Source organism: Thamnophis elegans, chromosome 2 (assembly GCF_009769535.1).
Source record: "Thamnophis elegans isolate rThaEle1 chromosome 2, rThaEle1.pri, whole genome shotgun sequence".
Taxonomy (NCBI): domain Eukaryota; kingdom Metazoa; phylum Chordata; class Lepidosauria; order Squamata; family Colubridae; genus Thamnophis; species Thamnophis elegans.
This window is the reverse complement of record NC_045542.1, coordinates 9,479,680-9,501,350: the sequence shown is the minus strand read 5'-3', so window position 1 is coordinate 9,501,350 and position 21,671 is coordinate 9,479,680. Positions and strand designations below refer to the sequence as shown.

General features: G+C 43.1%; 1 protein-coding gene and 1 non-coding gene across 4 annotated transcripts; both read right to left on the bottom strand.

The window, feature by feature from the left end:
* Nucleotides 1–281: 281 nt before the first annotated feature.
* Nucleotides 282–21,064, bottom strand: TAZ (tafazzin). 3 transcript variants are annotated; one of them, XM_032211850.1, is made up of 11 exons: nt 20,843–21,064; nt 17,400–17,554; nt 16,054–16,182; nt 13,039–13,084; nt 12,835–12,920; nt 10,259–10,339; nt 9,916–9,957; nt 9,773–9,835; nt 3,013–3,065; nt 1,918–1,995; nt 282–933 (listed from the first exon to the last, which is right to left on the bottom strand). In XM_032211850.1, exons 2-11 carry the CDS (start codon nt 17,506–17,508, stop codon nt 832–834), a joined length of 789 nt encoding a protein of 262 aa, XP_032067741.1. In that variant the 5' UTR covers nt 17,509–17,554; nt 20,843–21,064; the 3' UTR covers nt 282–831. The 3 variants fall into 3 exon arrangements, with proteins under 3 accessions (XP_032067741.1, XP_032067740.1, XP_032067742.1); XM_032211849.1 differs by having other exon boundaries at nt 20,853–21,064; XM_032211851.1 differs by having other exon boundaries at nt 20,868–21,064.
* On the bottom strand, nt 10,930–11,033 carry LOC116505111. Its single transcript, XR_004254897.1, has one exon. It is a non-coding gene; the product is annotated as a U6 spliceosomal RNA (small nuclear RNA).
* Nucleotides 21,065–21,671: the final 607 nt, after the last annotated feature.

Here is a 21,671-nt window from a genome sequence, read left to right as displayed (position 1 = left end):
AATACCATGAAGGGCTTTATAAGTAATAACTAGCACCTTGAAGCGTATCCGGAGACCGATTGGAAGCCAGTGCAGCTCGCGGACGATAGGTGTAACGTGGGTGTATTGAGGTACACCCACAATCGCTCGCGCGGCTGCATTCTGGACGAGTTGAAGTCTCTGAATGCTCTTCAAGGGCTGCCCCATGTAGAGTGCATTGCAGTAGTAACACTCCACCCTGAAGAAACCTGAATTCTGTGCAGAAAGCTTTCGTCCCTGGCACTTCAGAGCTTAACCCAGGCTGCAACAGGTCTGAATCATTTATTGGGGGAGTGGGGTGGGGGGGGAGAGTTTTCAAGTATAAAACCATTTGCAAACCAATAGTCTACAAAAAGAGGAAATGTACAAAATGCATTATCTATTCCTCCAATGAGCGGAGATATTTGCAAGAACAGGATGGAGATGGGTTCCCCCCCCTCCCGCTCCCTGCATCCCCTCCTCTTCCTGTTCTTGCACGACCAGCCGTTGTCCCAACACCTCTAGGTTCCAGCAAGAGGGAACTACATACAGTAGTCATTACAAGTCCCTCCCTTCGGGTGGCAGACACCAAAGCCAGTACAGTGAGGAGAGCGTGAAGGTCGACAAAGGGTTATCGGAGCTTTCATCCAATCTTCTGCATGCAATGCCATTCCATCTGCAGCAGGGCGTGGATGGTAGGTGGAGAAAGGATAAAAATTTAACTTAAAAGCGACGGGTTAAAAGTAGTCTGTGCATAGACAGCATGTCTTGCCGTAGACTACGAGTGGATAGTCCATGTTTCGGTAACAGAGCTGCTGCTTGGTCTAGTCGACATTAGGCCTGTAGCTTGAAAGTCTGATGCAGCCTCTCGGCCTGATCCTTTAGAGTCTGGACCTCTTCCTGAACGAAATCAGTCAGGGCTTTGCGCATCTCCATCTGCAACCAGAAAGAGCCCAAATCAGCAAAGCAATGCAAGCATACTTATAATGATTGCGTCCACACACCATGTTAAATTATAAACAAGACTTTGGCAGTGTACACACATTCCGAGGAGCCCAAAGTACACAAACTACATTATGGCTCTGTATAGGGTATGAATCAGGGGTGGGTTCCTGCCAGTTCTAGCCTCTTCTATAGAAGAAGATTCCACAAATCTACAGTGCCGTTTAGAACCGGTTCCAGCTCCCTCCCCCCGCCCGTCCATCATCAAAATGAAGAGCAAGAGGAGGAATTCTGGGAGTTGAAGTCCACAAGTCTTAAAGCTGTCAAGTTTGAACACCCCTGGGGTTTTTTTCCCTAAAGGGTTAGGGGTGCAAGGGTCTTGTAACTTGACAGCTTTAAGACTTGCGTGCTTCAAATGCCAGGGTTTCTGAGCCAACATTTTGGTTGCTAAGCAAGAGCGTTGTTAAGTGAGTTTCACCACATTTTACAAGTTGGCCACGCCTACCCAGACACATGGCTGGCAAGCCACTCCCACCCAGTCACATGGCCAGCAACCCACTCCACAAAGCAGGCCACACCTACAGAAGAGGTTCTAAAAAATTTTGAAACCCACCACTGGTGTGAATCTAGCTAATGCCTTGCCACATCAAGTCTGTTTTGCTAGGGCCACAGTGCACAACTTTTCCCAATCTGGTGCTTGAAAGGGTACAAATCTAAACATTACTATCTAGCATGTTCACTGTATTGTCAAGAGTCCAATGTGAATCATACTATAAAGTCAGCTTTAGCAATCTCTTCAGCGACTGGCAATAAGATTTAAAGGTAAATTTCAGGGATTTTTTTAATGTAACGTCTTGAGCGTCCCTGGAAGCTTTTTGTTGCCCGTGGACACTCATGCTTTCAACCTCTGCCACGTAATGCTTATCCTATCACCACCCATGGAGGGAAGTTCTCCCAGTATTTTCCCTGGGCACTCACCGCCGACTTGTTTTCTGCCCGCAGCCGTTCTAGCAATGGACGGACGCTGAATGGCTTCCCAATTAACACAGTAATTTTCTGTATGGAAGAAAATGCCCTGTTATGACACTTCTCTAATGAGGGCTTCTAGATTTCAGTGCTCTGTAGCTGCTCTCGCCCTGTGGAATGATCTACCCGTAGAGATCCAGACCCTTTCCACTCTCTCGGCCTTCTGAAAAGCCACTAAAACCTGGCTGTTCCGGCAGGCCTGGGGCTGTTGACTTCATGAATGAGGCCCAGCCCCACCTAGACGGAATGTATGGTGTGTTGTTTTTAAATTTGTTTCTCTTTTTCTATTTTTAACTTTTATCTTGTTTCTGTAAGCCGCCCAGAGTCCTACGGGATTGGGCGGCATACAAATTTATTAAATTACTAAATTACTAATTTCCATTTTCATAATTTTCCAGGCCAATTGGAACCCCTTTTCCCTATATCCATCCTGCAACCCCAAAACCCTTACCTCTACATGGGGCAGCCTTTGAAGAGTATTCGGAGACTTCAACTCGTCCAGAATGCAGCCGCGCGAGCGATTGTGGGTGCACCTCGGTACACCCACGTTACACCTATCCTCCGCGAGCTGCACTGGCTACCGATCGGTCTCCGGATACGCTTCAAAGTGCTAGTCGTAACTTATAAAGCCCTTCATGGTATTGGACCTGGGTACTTGAGAGACCGCCTGCTGCCAATTACCTCCCAAAGACCCGTCAGATCTCACAGGGTCGGCCTCTTCCGGGTTCCGTCCACCAGCCAATGCCATCTGGCTACCACCCGGGGGAGGGCCTTCTCTGTAGCAGCTCTGGCCCTTTGGAATGAACTCCCCGCGGAGATCCGGACCCTCACCTCTCTCCAGGCCTTCCGGAAAGCCGTCAAAACCTGGCTGTGCCGGCAGGCCTGGGGTTGATGAGTTCCCCTCCCCTCTCGACTGGTATGGCTGTGTGATTTTCGTGTATTTTAATTATGTGTACTGTTGTTTATGTTCCCTTTCCCCCCTGAGTTGTTCGCCGCCCTGAGTCCCTCCTGGAGAAGGGTGGCATACAAATAAACCAAATACAATACCTGTCCAGCTCGGGGTACATAAGGAGGTGTATTGGGAAGTACATCGTTCATTCCTAGGGAATGAAATTGAAAGACAGAATATTTATTTTTGATCCAAGCCCTGATCCTTGCAGGGATGTCAAATGACAACATAAAACAGGATTCCTACACATACATATATGTACATACATACATACAATCGCAAAAGAACCTACAATTCTAAACCAGTACAGGTAGTCCTTGACTTATGACCATAATTGAGTCCAAAATTTATGTTGCTAAATGAGAAATTTGTTAAGTGAGTTTTGCCCCATTTTATGACCTCTCTTGTCATTAAGGGAATCACTGTAGTTGTTAAGATAATAACAAGGTTGTTAAATGAATCCGGCTTCCCCGTAGCCTTTGCTTGTCAGAAGGTCACAAAAGGTGATCACATGACCTTGGGACACAGCAGCGGTCATAAATATGAATCAGTTGCCAAACATCTGAATTTTGATCGCCCGACTGTGGGGATGCTGCTATGGTGGTAAGAGTGAAAAACAGTCATAAGTCACTTTTTTCAGTACTGCTGTAACTTTGAACAGTCACCAAAAGAACCGTTGTAAGTTGAGGACTACTTGTATTCCATGTTCTTAGTTTACATATCTAGAGGTGGGATCCTGCCGGTTTAACAACCGATGCTGTGATCGCGTGTTTTGCTGCATGCGCTGGCGCAGTTTCACCAGAACTTCTCTCCCACGTTACTCCTTGAGGAGTAATGCAGCTAAGGTGTGGCAATCCACTCTGCCAGGCGAATCAGCTGAGAGGATATAGGTAAGTAAAGTGCGAGGGCCGGCGGGTGGGCCCACCTGATCATCGGGCTGAACCGCTCTCAGCTGATCGTTGGAGCTATTGGTTAGCCCGAACTGGTCCAAACCAGCTGAATCCCCCCCATGTATGTATGTGTGTGTGTGTGTGTGTATGTATGTTAGTGGTGGGTTGCAGGTGGTACACCCCAGGACGGGCGTATCGGTGCCTGCCCGGAGCAGCGGATACCGTTCCAGGCCCACCCGCCTGCCCGTCGTCCTTACCTGTCTTTAAACTCTTTGGCACTTACGCACATGCCACGTACAGCGCCTGCATGATGCTCCGCCAAGCAGCTGGAGCGTCACAGAAGCTAGCGGAGGTGTTGCTGGACAGTAAAACGCATGCATGCACTATGAGCGTGTACAGGCGCGTTGGAGGACGCCGGGCCCCATTGCAACCGTACTGGTTGCAACGGGATCCGGAACCCACCACTGATGTATGTATGTATGTGTATGTATGTATGTATGTATGTATATATATGTGTGTGTGTGTGTGTGTGTGTGTATGTATATATGCTGGTCTTGTTGTATTCGGGTCTTTTCCCGTGTAAGATTGAGATTGTCTTGGGAACGTTTCGGCGAGGTCTCACTCGCCATCTTCAGGCTGGTGTTTTTGTCTATATATATATTATATATATATATTAGTTTTTCCTAATGTTGTTCTATTTAAATAGGATCCCTGCAAACCAGTTTCCCTCCCCCTCAAACAGTTTGGCCCTTACTATTCAAATTCTAATCAGGAGGTGGGGGGATTGTGCAGTCTATTTGCATAGATTTTGTTGAGATCAGCTTCCAGCATTTTTATCATGGCCTTTGATATCTGGGATCTTTCACAATGCTTCCTCCTATCCTATTCCCAGTCTAGAGGGTTGGGAAGGAGGAAATTGGCAAGAAGGAAAGATGGAAGCACTGCAACGCAAGCCCTGCCCTATTTGAACCTGCACATTCAGAAAGTGTGAGGCCTCCATTTATGATGTTCCACCCTCCCTCCTGCTGATTTGGATATTCTTTCCATGGATGCTGCTGCCTATTCTACATGATAGAACAAGTTTTAGATGCAACAATTTATGACTGCATTTTCCCTCCCACTATGATTCCCACTTCCATTTGGGTATGGAAAAAATAAGCACCAAGTACCTTCCTTTATGTAAGAGGGGCAGGATTCCACACTGACAACTTTTTACTGCTTCCTGTTCTCTTTTGCTCCTATCTACAACAAAGGTTATAGAGGAAGTACAAAGGAAATAGATGAACTTTTTGCTAGTCAACCCTAACCCTAACCCTAACTAAGGTATGTAGGAAGCACACCACAATAGTAGTGGGGGATTTTAACTACCCTGACATCAACTGGGAAACAAACTCTGCACCAAGTGGAAGATCCAACAGGTTCCTAACAAACTTAGCAGACAACTTTGTTTCCCAAAAAGTAGAGAAGGGAACAAGGGGATCAGCCATATTGGATTTAATTCTCACTAACAGAGAGGAAATGATAGAAGGTGTTGAAGCCACATGAACCCTGGGGGCAAGTGGCCATGCAATATTGGAATTCAACATTATGCAAACACAAGTAGTAGAACAAAGTGAAACTAGAGTCTTGGACTTTAAGAGAGCTAATTTCAATAAACTTAGAGAGAGCTTGGGAAAAATTCCATGGATGAGAATACTCAAGGGGAAAACAACTCAAGAAGCTTGGGAAATTTTGAAAAATGAGATTACAAAAGCCCAGTCTAGCACAATACCAATGAAGAAGAAAAATAACAGCTCCCAAAAGAAACCAGCATGGCTGCATAAAGAACTCTCTGACAAATTGTAAGACAAAAAAGATAAGTATAAAAAGTGGAAAGGGGGGGGGGGGACATAACTAAGGCAGAATATCAGCAAATAGCCCGAGCATGTAAAGATGAAGTGAGGAAAGCTAAAGATCACAATAAAGAAAGGCTTGCCACAAAAGTAAAAAATAACCAAAAAAAGCTTCTTCCAACATGTTAAAAACAAGAAAAAAATTAAGGAAACAATTGGTCCATTGCTGGGAGAAAGTGGCAAGAAGGTGACAAGCAACAGGGAGAAAGCAGAACTATTTAACTCATGTTTTGCATCTGTCTTTACACAAAGGGATAAAACAGTCCAACCTATCAAAAACGGCACCACAAAAATCAGATTAGGAATACAAATTGAAATAGGGAAGAAAATGGTAAGTGAGCACCTGTCTACCCTAGACAAGTTCAAATCACCAGGACCGGATGGATTACACCCCAGGATTCTGAAGGAACTGGCTGACGAGATCTCAGAACCACTGAACTATATCTTTCAGAGATCCTGGAGCACCGGGGAACTACCAGAGGATTGGAAAAGAGCTGATGTGGTCCCCATCTTTAAAAAAGGGAAAAAAACCAGATCCAGGAAACTAGAGACCTATCAGCCTGACCTCAATACCAGGAAAGATTCTGGAAAAGATAATCAAGCAACAAATTAGCAAACACCTAGAAGCAAACAAAGTAATAGCCAAAAGCCAACATGGGTTTGTCAAAAATAGATCATGCCAGACTAATCTTATTGCATTCTTTGATAATGTGACAAAATTAGTGGACCAGAGGAATGCCGTTGATATAGTTTACTTCGACTTCAGTAAGGCATTTGATAAGGTAGACCATAACCTACTACTAGATAAAGTAGATGGATTTGTAACTGGCTGACCAACCACACTCAACGTGTAGTCCTCAATGGAACTGCATCTTCATGGAGGGAAGTATGCAGTGGTGTACCCAAAGGCTCTGTTTTGGGCCCAGTACTCTTCAACATCTTCATCAATGATTTGGATGAGGGAATAAATGGGGAACTCATCAAATTTGCAGATGACACCAAGCTGGCAGGAATAGCCAACACTCCAGAAGATAGGCTAAAGATACAGAAGGATCTTGACAAACTTGAACATTGGGCACTATCTAATAAAATGAAATTCAATGGTGAAAAGAGTAAGGTTCTACATTTAGGCGACAAAAACAAAATGCACAGGTACAGCATAGGTGGTACCTTGCTCAACAGTAGTAACTGTGAAAGGGATCTTGGAGTCCTAGTGGACAACCATTTAAATATGAGCCAGCCGTGTGCAGCAGCTGCCAAAAAAGCCAACACAGTTCTAGGCTACATAAACAGAGGGCTAGAATCAAGATCATGTGAAGTGTTAATACCACTTTATAATGCCTTGGTGAGGCCACATTTGGAATACTGCATTTAGTTTTGGTCACCACAATGTAGAAAAGATGTGGAGACTCTAGAAAGAGTGCAGAGAAGAGCAACAAAGATGATTAGGGGACTGGAGGCTAAAGCATATGAAGAACAGTTGCAGGAACTGGGTATGTCTAGTTTAATGAAAAGAAGGACTAGGGGAGACATGATAGCAGTGTTCCAATATCTCAGTGGTTGCCACAAAGAAGAAGGAGTCAAACTATTTTCCAAGGCACCCGAGGGTAGAACAAGAAGCAATGGGTGGAAACTAATCAGGAAGAGAAGCAACTTAGAATTAAGGAGAAATTTCCTGACAGTTAGAACAATTAATCAGTGGAACAACTTGCCTCCAGAAGTTGTGAATGCCCCAACACTGGAAGTCTTCAAGATGATGCTGGATAGCCATTTGTCTGAAACGGTATAGGGTTTCCTGCCTAGGCAGGGGGTTGGACTAGAAGACCTCCAAGGTCCCTTCCAACTCTGCTATTGTATTGTATTGTATTGTAGCACCTAATTCACAGATAGAGTGTCTACGACATCATTCCATCCCATGAAACAGGTACCGCAGCTGATACGTGGAGTTGGCAGGATCATACCTGCAGTTGGAGCTGGAAGGGGCAGGCAGGTAGCACAGCGCATTTGTGGCAGTAAAAGTATAGAGCCTTATTTGCCTTCCCATCCGACATCTTCTCGGCAGTCTGCTGACAAGCAGATCCCATGAGGTGGGGAGGCCAGTATTGACCGAAGTGCAAGGGTTGTGGGCAGGTCACAGAGGAGATCTGAGAGGGGAAAGCTCCAAGAGCAAATTCTCTTGTTTCAGCGCATGATGTTATGGCACTCAAGCTCCGGGAAGGGAGAGTGACTTTAGAAAGAATCTGACTGCTTTGGCCAGCACTAACTCTCTTGTGACCTGCAGGCAGCCCAGTAATGATGCTGTCAGCCTCTGCTTGCTGCTGCTTCGGCTGTCGTTGAAACGGGGAGGGGGGGAGCATGGTATTTGGGAGGGAAATCATTATGTGCTGGAGGAAGTTTCTAGTCGCTGATTTGACCACCTTACTGCGCATGTGGAAGAAGGGAGTTTCCCGCCAAGGCTAACTGTCCGGCCTTCCATCCTGATGACACCTTTTGAAGTTATCTCCCACCTGGTACAGTTGGGTGCATTATAATTGGACTATGTACAGGGGTGCCAAGGGGAGGGGATTGAATTGTACTTGATATTATTTGCTTTCACGCCTAATTAACCAGACTCAGCTTAGCTTTGCAACTGTTCATTTATAATTAGTAAAAGTACCCTTGATTTCAATTCAAATGGAGTCCAGTGGTTTTCTTTCCTGATTACTGAATGAAGTAATGCTGACAGATGCTGACTTTGAGTCACCCTACCCTCCTGTGGCATCTTGGCAATTTGTATGAGGATGATGGTGGGCCCACTTCAATCAGTGTTATCCCCCGACACACACGTTCTGGGATTTTATCTGGCATGCAGCAGGACTAGTACCGGAGCCTTGCATGATCAGAAGGGAACCAGGAAAACAGGAGGAAGGGGAGGGGGAGAGGAGGGGAGATAACCAAAAGGGCTTACGGGAACTGAGGCCTTTTCTACATCACCAGCTCTATAGCCCCAGCAGCTTCAGGCATTGTGCAAATCTTAACACATCAGGGAGAGGTGGGAGAAAACAGAAAATGCGACTTTTACATCAGGTCAGATAGATACAAAATACAAAATAGACTAGGGGGATTTGTCCTGAGGATGAGATAGTGAGGCATCCTCAAGCTGGAAATGGGAGTTGAATGGATGTGCTTTGAGGAAACAGATCTGTACTAGAGCTTGCATTCATCCAAGGCACTTGGACAAAGAACAAAATCCTCAAAGTTCAACTTATATGTGTAGATGGGGAAGAGTTTGTTCCAGTTGCAGTGGTTTTTTGCCTGCTCACGGAAGGAGCCGGCAGGTACAAGGAGGTCCTTCTACAGTGATTTGCCACTTTACCTTTTAAAACCATCCTTTTGGACTCATTCTTAGAAAACTATTTCCAAAAAGGAAAGTGTCAATCACTAAGGAAAAGGCGTGACCCAACAAATGCACGCACGTCAAAACCGCGCCGAGAAAACCGCGATATCGAAATTATGCCCACAACAGCGCGCCGACAAAACCGCGCCCACAAAAGTGTGATTAGTGTTAAGGTAAGGGTTAGGGTTAGGTTCAGGGTTAGGTTTAGGGTTATTATGTTGTTTTCGCGTTGTTTGTTGAAGGCGCGCTTTTGTCGGCGCGCTGTTGTGGGCGCAATTTCGACGTCACGGTTTTCTTGGCGCGCTTTTCTCGGCGTGCTTTTGTTGTGCGCGCATTTGTCAGTGAACCAGGAAAAGGTCCTTGTGGCCATGTTACTCTATTGCAGAAAATATCTCGTGGCACCTTCAAACTATTTATTATCCTCTAAGCTATCACAAATTACTTCACTGGATGGTTAACTGATGTGTGAGTTCCTGCCAGCTTCCTTGAGCACATCTGCTTCGCTTTCAAGATTATTATGGCCTGGAATGAGAAAAGCCACCGCTTCTCATATTATTCTTCCTATATAGGTGTTAGAGGATTAATCAGGTTGGGGACACCTATCTCACATTTATTCCGGCAACTGTAATTTGTAGCCACCGTGCAAATTTTACTTCCCCTTCTCTCCAACCTCACCCTACACTTTTGTTTGAGGCCTCACCTACATGCCAGAGTGGCAGTATAATGGGGTGCAGACGGCATTCAGCCAGAAGACGGCCAATACCTGGAAGACAGAAAAAGAAGCAGAATTAAAGGCGACCGAGTTACCCCAGAATGCACTTCACTTCTTAGGAAAATACCTACCCCATTTGAAGCGCATGAACTCCTGGGTCATGTTTACTTTACCTGCAAAAGAAAGTTGGGAGGAAATGTGGAGCAATTGGGTGCACTGCAAGTCCCCTTGGGCAGTGGTCTCCAACCTTGGAAACTTTAAGACTTGTGGACTTCAACTCCCAGAGGTCCTCAGCCAGCTTTGTTGGCTGAGGAACTCTTGGGAGTTGAAGTCCACAGGTCTTAAAGTGGCCAAGGTTGGAGACCATTGCCCTAGGGAATCTGGCAGTTCAGGTATGATAGCAAGGTGCTATGAAATGCATCTGTGCCTTCTAACCCCCACCAACCTCCCAGAACAGTTTTCAGCTACTGCTACCTTCTGGAAACATGTGCACCCAGTCACCACAGTTGAGCTTCTCTAGTATATAGTCCATGCCTTTTTGGTAGACTCCGTCTCCTGTGAAAAGAAGGAACACTGTCAAGGTCTTCCATCTAACATGGAAACTCCTTATCTACACTCTTAGAGAGGGTTCCTAAAGCATGCATCCCAGCCATACTACTTGTCATCCCTCCCTACGAAAAAAAGACATAGGTATCTGTAAGATTTTTATTTAGAGACCCTTTTTCCATGTGTAAAGCAACTGGCATTTTTTTTTTATTGAAAATTTTCGATTTTTTTTTTTTTACAAATGTTTACCTCCCTCCCCCTCCCCTCCCCCCCAACCCCCCCACCTTCCCGCCCCCCCCCTCACGACTTCCCAGAAAACCAATACAGGGTATAAATCTTTAACAAAGATGTTCTAAAATAAACTTAAAGATAGTTAGTATCATCTTTCATTTCAGAGCTTTAACTCCTCTTTGCTAGGCTAACTCTAAACAAATTATATCATTCCTTGTTTCTACAGTCATAAACTATCTGGAATTTCCTAGTCCCATATTTATTCTGAGTATAGTCAATCCATCTTCTCCACTCCAGTTTGTATCTCTCATTTGAGTGATCCTTGAGATATGCTGATATTTTAGCCATCTCTGCTAAGTTTATTATTTAAAAATATGGAACGCTTCACGAATTTGCGTGTCATCATTGCCCAGGGGCCATGCTAATCTTCTCTGTATTGTTCCAATTTTAGTATATGTGCTATGTAAAGAGCCGAGGTGGCGCAGTGGTTAAATGCAGCACTGCAGGCTACTTCAGCTGACTGCAGTTCTGCAGTTCGGCTGTTCAAATCTCACCGGCTCAGGGTTGACTCAGCCTTCCATCCTTCCGAGGTGGGTAAAATGAGGACCCGGATTCTTGTTGGGGGCAATATGCTGACTCTGTAAACCGCTTAGAGAGGGCTGAAAGCCCTATGAAGCGGTATATAAGTCTAACTGCTATTGCTATTGCTGCCGAAGCGAGCACAAGCAACTGGCAATTTTTAATGGATCTACTCAGCAACAGTAAGACATGTAGGCTTTGGGGGGCGGGGGGCAATGATAAATTACTCTGCAGAAGTATATTTTTAAAAGAAAGACAAGTTACTAAAATGGGTTATATTTGCTATGAAGTTAGGAAGTCATTTCTTCATATATGTCTCTTTTGTTACTGCGGTATATATTTTTTCATTTTTCCCCTGCACCTTCTATTTTTTAATTGGTATTTCTATTATAGTAATTTTAATAAAGATACTATTAAAAACATTATAGATCACTAATATTTTTATGGAGATATAACACTGGGGAATAAAGGTCCAAAGACCTCTTGCTGTCTCAATATTTAGTGGGGATCTCAAGATGGAAAATTACTTTTCAGTTTGTTTCAGGCACTTCTGTCCTTGGTCCTGATATCATCTCTCTAGTTGTATCCCAAGAGCTGCATGCCTTGGTTAATGAATCCCACAGAAGAATCCCATAATTCTAGTTCACATTATTTGAAGTGATATTTCTATGGAAAATGGGGCAATTGGTTCCAGCTTGATAGAAAAGAGGCAATGGAATATTTTAAACATAAATGTTTATATGCAGAAAGGTTCATGTGTATATGTGAATCTTACAGCAATTTTAACTTGCATCAAATTCAATTTTTAAGTCAACCAAATCAAGCAACACCTTTGTTCTGTTTCTTTTCTTTTTCTTTTACTCTCTTAAACAAACTTTAAGTTTTGTTCTGAATGGCCACTCTGCCAAGAGGAGTGCATTTTTACTGCAATCCTTAATCCATACATCCATATTTTGTTTCTGTGATTGTAACACAGAGGATGTTGTAGATGTTTGCAAACCATAAAAAGCTGGTACAATTTTATTTTATTTTATTTTATTTCCCCTGTTTTTTATAATAATCCATACTGTAAATTCAGCCATAGCAATAGCAATAGCAGTTAGACTTATATACCGCTTCATAGGCCTTTCAGCCCTCTCTACGCGGTTTACAGAGTCAGCATATTGCCCCCAACAACAATCCGGGTCCTCATTTTACCCACCTCAGAAGGATGGAAGGCTGAGTCAACCTTGAGCCGGTGAGATTTGAACCACCGAACTGCAGATAGCAGTCAGCTGAAGTAGCCTGCAGTACTGCACTCTACCCACTGCGCCACTTCCTCGCCATTCCAACATCTCGTCCTATTTTTAGCATTGCTGTAGCCATGTTTGTGCCATTCAGTTATATGAATTTTTTGCTCCAATGCAATAGTGAGCAGTCTTTTTTGAACTTGTACAGTTTTCTTCTGATGGAAAATTCCTTTTCTCGTTTTGAACACATGAAGAGTAGCTGTGACTAAAATCCCAAACTGCAACTGTGCGTGCACTGCCTTCAATATCAGAACCCCGAGTCTCCCATTAACTGAATTTTGGGTGGCATTAAACATGATCTGCATTCAATTTTACAATTAGCGCTTAAGTGAATATTGCATTTTTTTGAACATGCACTAATCGTGATCTGTCTGTATTCCTCTATCAAGTAAATCAGCTACATACCCCGACAGACAGGAACACATCGCCCAAGGCTAAAGAAATGGGAATGCAGCTCCTTGGTGAAGCAGATATCTGCAGCTGTTGGAGTCCTAAGAGAGCCACAAAAAATATGTCACAGTACTTAAAGATGTTCACCAAACCCACACAACAGGGACTGAATGGGGGCCCTTCTTTTTCCAGAGAAAACCACCCTTCCTCATGATTTACCACCGCATCTTCTGTAAGTTCCAGACATGTCGTAATCTCAGGATACCTGTAGGAAACACAACATTAATGGGACCAATACAAACCTATTTCTACCAAACAGAAAAATAAATGCATAAAAAACAGGTGATGTTAGAAAGCTGTTGAAGTAGCTTTGCAGTTAAGAATGGAATTTTTAAAATACGTATCACTATTTGGAATGTGATTCAGGGAAGAGCCAGGGTTTGATGTCACTGCTCTGATTTAACATGAAAAGGTGGGTAAATTCCTGAGTGCAGTGTTATGCAATGTATTATAGTCTGTTCCACCTTTCTATGTGCAAGTTAAGAAAGTATGCACACCCTAATACTTTGGCCTTGTATTTTTTTCTACAGCAACAATCCTTTGACTGGCCTGAAGCTTATGCAACCAACTTTCATATATAAGGGAAAACTAGAACTCACAATTTCCTGGTTTCTAGGCTAGCACCCTACCCACTACCCCCAAACTAGCTCTCTTATGTCTCACATTTGGTGGTATTGCGGCATTGTTAGTATTTAATTTTTAAAAGTGAACTTGTAATAAAAAAAATACCCTCACTGAGATTCCAGTTTTAACTCCTAGGTGATTGTCCACCTTAAAGATGTACCAGTTGTATCATTCAAACAGGTGGAATGTTGAAAGCAGAGAAGTTTGACCACACTGAACTTTCTTGAAAGAAAGATGCTTCTATGAATAAGCTATGAAGGAAATTCTTGTTCAAGATGGGTCTGCACTTATTACAAGTAGTAACAAATTAAACAAGTACCATGGACTCATCAATTTGATCATGATTTGTTAAAAGCATAGTAGTAGATAGCTAAAGTTCAATACAGATATATCTGAATATTGCTAGATATTGTTTGAGGCAATGAACAGGAATGTGAAGATATTCTTAAGAAAGGAAGGCAAGAGCCATGTCAACTTTCCTGGGAAAGTTAAAAAAAAAATCTTTAAGAAAGAAATTTAAGATAAATCTGCCTTGATTCGGGGGAAGAAGGATATTGTGGCAAGCTTTCAAGATACCCTAGAGCAGTGATGGTGAACCTTTTCGGCACCAAGCACCAAAACAAGCACCGAACGCTGGAGCCCTGAAAACTCAATGATCAGCTGGCCAGTGCACATGCCAGGGGTGGGATTCAGCCAGTTCGCACCTATTTGGGAGAATCACTTGGTAACTTTCTAAGCAGTTTGGGGAACCGGTTGTTGTTTTTTTCCCACTTTGCAGGGCTAATCCTGTAAGGAAGGCAGGAAGGAAACATTCTGGTGTTGTTTCTAGCCTAATCTTTATTGCCCTGCTTATAGAAACTGCCTCTCTGGTTAACCCTTATTACATTATAACAGCTAAGGCGAAGTGTCCATCAACGTGAGTGATGTTGAGTTGGCCATGCCCAACCAGTAACATGACAACCAAGCCGCACCTACCTTGCTGGTCATTATGGCAGAGAACCGGTTGTTAAATTATTTGAATCCCATGCACATGCTGGCCACCTGGTCTTCTGGTTTCCAGCGCACACATGCACTCTGCTCATCTGGTCTTCGGGTTTCTGGGGCTCTAGCACACACAGAGATCGCCTAGTTGGTGTGCATGCGCACACTGGAGACCCGAAGAGCAGCTGCTGAGGGCGTGCGTGCCCAGAGAGGGCTATGTGTGCCACCTCTGGCATGCGTGCCATAGATTCACCGTCACGGCTCTAGAGTTTCAGTAGTCCACGTTTCCTGACCTGGCTCAGGTTGAAGGGCTGACAGACAGTAACAATTGATTCAGGGACTTAAATATGAGATCTGTTATGATGTTTTAATCAAATGAGTCATTAATGTGTTAGGAAATGTATCAGAGAAAAATTTGAAAGACAGAAATAACTAAAATCCGCCCTGAGTCTTCCGAGAGTGGGCGGCATACAAGTTTTAATAATAAATAAATAATAAATAAATAAAATCAAATAAATTCTTTAGATGTGCTTTTGTTTCACAGCCCTTGCTAGCACTGCTTGATTCAAGATCATATGGACTGGAAAGCCTCACTTACCTTCTTGCTGCAAAAATAGCCAGAGTAATAAACTTACTCAGAATTTGAAAATGATTGAAATATTTGACCAAGCAAGATGGATTAATGACCATACGACTTCCTTTCTCATTTACTTTTGGGCAAACCCTGAACCACCTGTTTCTAAAAAATTAACAATGTAAGCTCCAGATCTCTGCAATTCCCTCATTTCCTTTCTCCTCTTTCCTTTTTTTTAAAATGTAAAACAATGTGTGCTTCACCCAGTCTATTTCAGTGCATTCATAAATCATCCTTGCCTGTATTAATTATGTCACAATTGTTGTTGTTATTGCTAGATGAATTATAACCATCTATATATAACCATCAGTTCCACCACAAAACCGCGGTCGACTAAAGCGCGCTCGACGAAACCGCGTACCTGACGTCATCACAGCGCGATGAAAAAAGCACGCTGTGAGCGCTAAAGCTAAAATTAACCCCTAAACCTAACCCCCTGAAACCTAACCCTAAACCTAACCCTTAACCTAACGCTAAACCTAACGCTAACCCTTAACCTAACCCTAACCCTAACCCTAACCCTAAACCTAACCCTTACCTTAACGTGAATCGGCTTGCTTTCAAAGCGCTTTTTAAAGCGCCCTTTTTTCTCTGCGGTCGCTGTTGTCACGCTGCTGATGACATCAGCGACGCGCTTTAATCGGGCGCGCTTTAGTGGTCCGCGGTTTTGTCGTGCCATGATAACCATCTATATATGATTTATAATCATAGCAATATTATTTGCATTATAATTGTAGTACTACAGGCTTATATTTTTAGCATTTAATAACAGCAAATTAAAAGACCTTAATGGAAGATCTGTGAAATGGGAGAAGCACTCTCTTTTGCTTGTTTGACTCTAAATCCTAAAAGAATAATGATCCAATGTCTCAAAGGGGGGCAGTGGGGGGGAATATTTTTCTCAAACTGGCAGCCCTTCCCTTCTCATAGCGTACCCCAAAGATGTGGGTCATCCATGCAGGACTGATGGTTGCAGATAGTCAAGAGGGGGGTTCCTGGTTGGCGCTTCTCAATTAGCTCGTAAAGAACTTCTTCATTATGGATATTCAGCTTGTTTATATATCCTGAACAAAGGACAACAAGGCAGCAGAGTGAAAAGCAGCAACTGCAACACTTTAGATAAAACACTCAAGTGGATTTTATTTAACAATCCCACTTATAGAGTTCCCAGGATCTAATTCAGATTGAAGCAGAGCAGAGCAGAATCAGGAATTTAGACTTCTGAATGTTTTGGGTGTTCAGAGAATTTATACAGGTCTATCAAAGAGACCCAAGGTCATAAGCGAAAAATTATAAAAAAACAGTCCAAAAGAAAGGAATAGAAATTATCTCTTCACCGTTGCCTCCAAAAAAAACCTGAAAACAAATGTCCTGGAGTTGAACTTGATCTGAGGAGATGCAAGTCAAGAATTTTGATGGATCTTGTCCTCAGACAAAACCGGCCATTGGAAAAGGCAAGGTACATAAACTTATCGAATATGTTGATCCATATTCATCCATCCATGAGCTAGTATCCACCCTCTTGTTCCCCCCCCCCCCGATCTACTAATCCAGGTATTGGGCATCTTGCTAATCAATTAAGGAGCCGAGGTGGCGCAGTGGTTAAATGCAGCACTGCAGGCTACTTCAGCTGTCTGCAGTTCTGCAGTTCGGCTGTTCAAATCTCACCGGCTCAGGGTTGACTCAGCCTTCCATCCTTCTGAGGTGGGTAAAATGAGGACCTGGATTGTTGTTGGGGGCAATATGCTGACTCTGTAAACCACTTAGAGAGGGCTGAAAGCCCTATGAAGCGGTATATAAGTCTAACTGCTATTGCTATTGCTAATTAGCAAGAGGCTGAGGTGGCGCAGTGGTTAGGGTGCAGTACTGCAGGCCACTTCAACTGACTGTTATCTGCAGTTCAGCAGTTCAAATCTCACCGGCTCAAGGTTGACTCAGCCTTCCATCCTTCCGAGGTGGGTGAAATGAGGACTCAGACTGTGGGGGCGATGTGCTGACTCTGTAAACCGCTTAGAGAGGGCTGAAAGCCCTATGAAGCGGTATATAAGTCTAACTGCTAATTTCCAGAGCTCAGAAAAATGGGACCTCTTCTCCAAAATTTGCATTATGCCCGGAAGAACCAAGACATGTGATAGCATGAGCTTTTTGGCTGTTCCTAACATTCCAAGTACCTTCCCTGATAATATGGCCAAGGAAGCCCCAAGCGACAAATTTGCTTCATCAGTCAAGCATCTTTCAATCAGCCATTGATCAAAACAGAGAAGAGGTAATAAATACTCACTGGTCCAGAAGCAGCTATAGGTACCCACCAATCCCATGATCACCCTGCTGGCCAAATTCCATGGCAGATTTGGGACCTGAGGAAACGGCCATTTCACCTCCAGGGGCATCTTCCCATCCCTGGTGATCCTCTAAAGGCAATGCTGTCAGCTGTCCCTGTGAATGGAGAGAGACAGCAGACTGTTTTTCAGCCAATGATTTCCATTATATTTCTCAGCTGACAGACTTGTGCTGAATCCTTGCTCTACTCAGAGGCCACAGTCTGAAGTTGCTACTGGCACCACACCCTTACAGGATCATCTTGCCCATGGATTGCCACACAACATTAAAAAAAAAAGTCCTATATTTTGAAAGAGGTGCCACAGTCACAAAACAAAAAAAACTGAACCAACAACATCAAAGCCATTTCTCCAGAACCCTGTTCTCCGATTATAACACCTCAGATTATTATTTTTTCTATTTAAAATTAGTCATCAGAATTAAGCCGAATCACATAATTGAAAGATGCAACTGAAATATAATGGCCTGCTTTTTAGTAATACTATATGACATATGGCCACATAGATATATGGCTTTTAGAAGCTGATATTAATTATAATTACACCTCCAAGCAAACTATTAACCAATCATGTCACTGTCATAGATCCACCCCAACTCCAGAAAAACCAGTTTGAGGGATGAAATGCGGGACATATGCTATTCTTAGGGAAATAAAGATTTTGAGATGCACATCACATGAAATTATATCATCTGGGAGAAATAGGAAATAGTTGGAGAGTGAATACACTCTGGAGTGTATTCATGTATTCATTCATCTTTAGACTGGCTCTCCACAGCTTTAAAGATCTGGTTCTCAATAATTTCAGGAGCAAGAAGAAACTCCCAATCTCATTTTTTTTCTACATTATCATAGCTCTCTCCTCAGTGTACCAAATATGGGCCTCAGTCCCAGTTACCCTTCAGAGATGTTGCTAGATACATAGGCTGCCAGTAGATATTTTTTAACTTTATACTTTTAGCATCATTATTTAGTGTTTCCTTTTTTCCGGAACTGAGTTAATAAGCATGTTTTCAAGATAGCAGAGAAATCAGGCAACTTCTTCAGTACTTGGCTGGAGCAGCAAGCCAAGCGAAAAGATATCATTGCAATTTTTATTTTGGCTTCTTGCATACAATTCATTCCGTAGGAAAACATCCACAGCCAAAAATGTTGTTGAGATGCAGGACAGGAAAAAAGGAAGAGATGCATCATTCTAAATAGAAGCTGATGGTAGGGTTTTTGCAGAAGAGAACCAGTTTATCTGAGCATCAGTTTGGAATTTTGACAGCAGCAATCTTTAAAGGTTGTAAATTCCTTGTAAAAGTAAATACTGTATATGACAGGGGAAAGAGAATGTGGCAATCAAATGCTTTGTCCCACACACACCCAGAGTCGATCCTGATTTTTTTCCCCAGTAAACCTGTCACTTCCTGTCCTTCTGAATTAACCAGCTGAAGCCACAATAAAATGTTTCTATCCAGATGCCATTCAACATCATCAGCATCTTCGCCTACTGAAATATAAATCTTTTGGTCACCCTTCTTTCCCCACATTTCATAACAAGGATACAGTAAAGTACTGCAGATAACAGATATACTGGTAGTCATTTAATCCAACTCCCCCTCCCCAGACTCAAGCAGGAGACCCTACACCATTTCTGACAAATGGCAGTCTAATCTCTTGCAGCAGAGAGCAACTCCATTTTCTTCTGCAATGATTTTTTTTTAAAGCTTGCATCTCCAGGTTGCCAGGCAGCCACCCACCCCTAACCAAATTCCATTTGCTTTTTTTATTCCGCCCCTCCAAAGCAACCCGACTCAGCCACCTGTTTCTTGAGCCTATTCTTCCCTTTCCATCACTTTGCAAAGTCTGAACCACACTGAACCACAGCATCCGATTTCTTCATTCGTATGTATGTATGTATGTATGTATGTATGTATGTATGTATGTATGTATTTATTTATTTATTTATTTATTTATTTAGTGTCACAACCCCTGGTATGCCCAGATATGGGAGGAAGTTTACTGCTTCCATTCTCTGTCTATCAGCTCGTCACAAGAGACCATCCAGACAGAAACCCAATATTTTTACTGTTGCCTTTGTTACATTTGTGTTGTATTTGTGCTGATAAATAAATAAAGGGAGACTAGTATAGATCACTAAATACATACCTATTTCCCTGGCTCAGCTGATAAGGAGGAGAACCTTGTGACTTAATGGTTAACACATCTGCCTAAGATGTAATACAGCACAGGTTCTAATCCCAGTAAGGGTATATGGCTAGCTGATGAGAGCTAAATAGCTTGAAATAGATCTATACTAGTCTCCCTTTATTTATTTATCAGCACAAATACAACGTATGTGTATGTGTATATATGTGTATGTGTATATTTTTATTTGTGCTGATAAATAAATAAAGGGAGACTAGTATAGATCTATTTCAAGCTATTTAGCTCTCATCAGCTAGCCATACCCTTACTGGGATTTGAACCTGGGCTATATTACATACTAGGCAGACTTTTTAGCCATTAGGCCACAGGCTCTTATCCGTTATCAGCGAAGCCAGGGTGAAAGGTATCTATTAGATTTTTACAACCCCTGGTAAGCCCCAATTATGGGAGGAAGCTAGCTGATGAGAGCTAAATAGCTTGAAATAGATCTATACTAGTCTCCCTTTATTTATTTATCAGCACAAATAAAAAAACACAAACATAACAAAGGCAACAGTAAAAAACATTGGGTTTCTGTCATGATGGACTCTTGTGACGAGCCGATTGACAGATGATGGAAGCAGTTAGCTTCCTCCCATAATTGGGGCTTACCAGGGGTTGTAAAAATCTAACATACATATGTATGTATGTATGTATGTATGTATGTGTGTGTGTGTGTGTGTGTATGTATGTATGTGTATATATATATATATATATATATATATATACATACATACATACATACATACATATATATACACACACACATACATACATACACACACACACATACACACATACATACACATATACATACACACACACACACAAACACACAAACAAACACACACACACACAAACTCCACCTGTTTCTCCCACTCTAAAACCCTCCTCTGGGGGGGGGCAGCCCCCTTCTATCTGCGGGTCGATGCATTTAGCTTGCCCATCCCAAATTCAAGAGTCCATCTCTCCCATTGAACCTCTCCCATCTGCTAGGCAAGGCTTACAACCACCGGAATACAATACAAGCCGCCGCACACACACCCCACCCCACCCCAGCTCCCATAGACGATACCTCTGTGCAAAAGGGTCGTTCCCAGATTACTGCACGCGCCTCCTAATCGGACCGTCTGTTCTTTCCATCCCCCCAGAACCCCGCCTGGATTCCCCCCCGTCAAATCCCATTCATTCACCTGCACTTACTTCCCCGAGACTGACCCGTCAAGTCTCTCCTCTTTGTTCCCCCCCCGCCGGCGGTGGAGACACGTGCAGCCTCAACGCGCCCCAAGTTTTGCAGCCTCTCTTCACGCGCCGCTACCTTCCCACTAGGGCTTCGAAGGAGGGAAGCCCGTCAAGTATCCATTCCCGCAAGACCCCGCCCCCTTCGGGCTGCTGGAAAAGGCTTTCCCAAGTGACGCACTTTCGGAGGAGCCCACGGAGATAGAGAAAAAAAGGATAGAGGGGTAGAAAGTCTGAGTTTCCGGTCCAACATGTCGTGGTTTAAAAAAAAAAAAAGAAGAGAGAGATCCCCGCTTCTTGGTTCTCTCCAAGGCGAGCAAGAAAAGGTTTCGCTCTAGATTTCCTCGTCTCTATGGTAAGAGCCCCAAGGACTGTCTTTTGGGACTTGGAAAAGTCACAGATCAATTTTTAGAGGTTTAGCTTTATGACTGAAGAGCCGCGGAGTCCAACATTTTGAATAAATGCGTGAAGAACTTGAGTTATTTGTAAAATAATAATAATAATAATAATAATAATAATAATAAAGGCGGGATACAAATAAATAAATTTAATAAATAAAAAGGTCTCTGAATAATTCTGAGCCAGCTTTTTAATTCCTCCACCCACCCACCCTTTTTTCCGATCTGAGTAGTTTTCGCCTCCTTCCCATCACATAGATTTTATTCTTCAGGAGGATCTAATCTGTCCCCAAACTGGTCTTTCAGGTCGGCCAACATTGCATCCGATTTAATATATGTCTCTGTCATTTCAAGCTTCAATATTATACACACTTCTTTGGAAGGA

Bases quoted from the DNA above. Each gene is read 5' to 3' on its own strand.
- TAZ (XM_032211850.1), bottom strand. From the start codon at position 17,508: ATGCCCCTGGAGGTGAAATGGCCGTTTCCTCAGGTCCCAAATCTGCCA. The intron at 16,183-17,399 runs GTGAGTATTTAT...TCCTTTGTTCAG, and splicing joins CTATAGCTGCTTCTGGACCA to GATATATAAACAAGCTGAAT. The intron at 1,996-3,012 runs GTATTGTATTTG...TCTTCCATACAG, and splicing joins ATGTACCCCGAGCTGGACAG to AAAATTACTGTGTTAATTGG.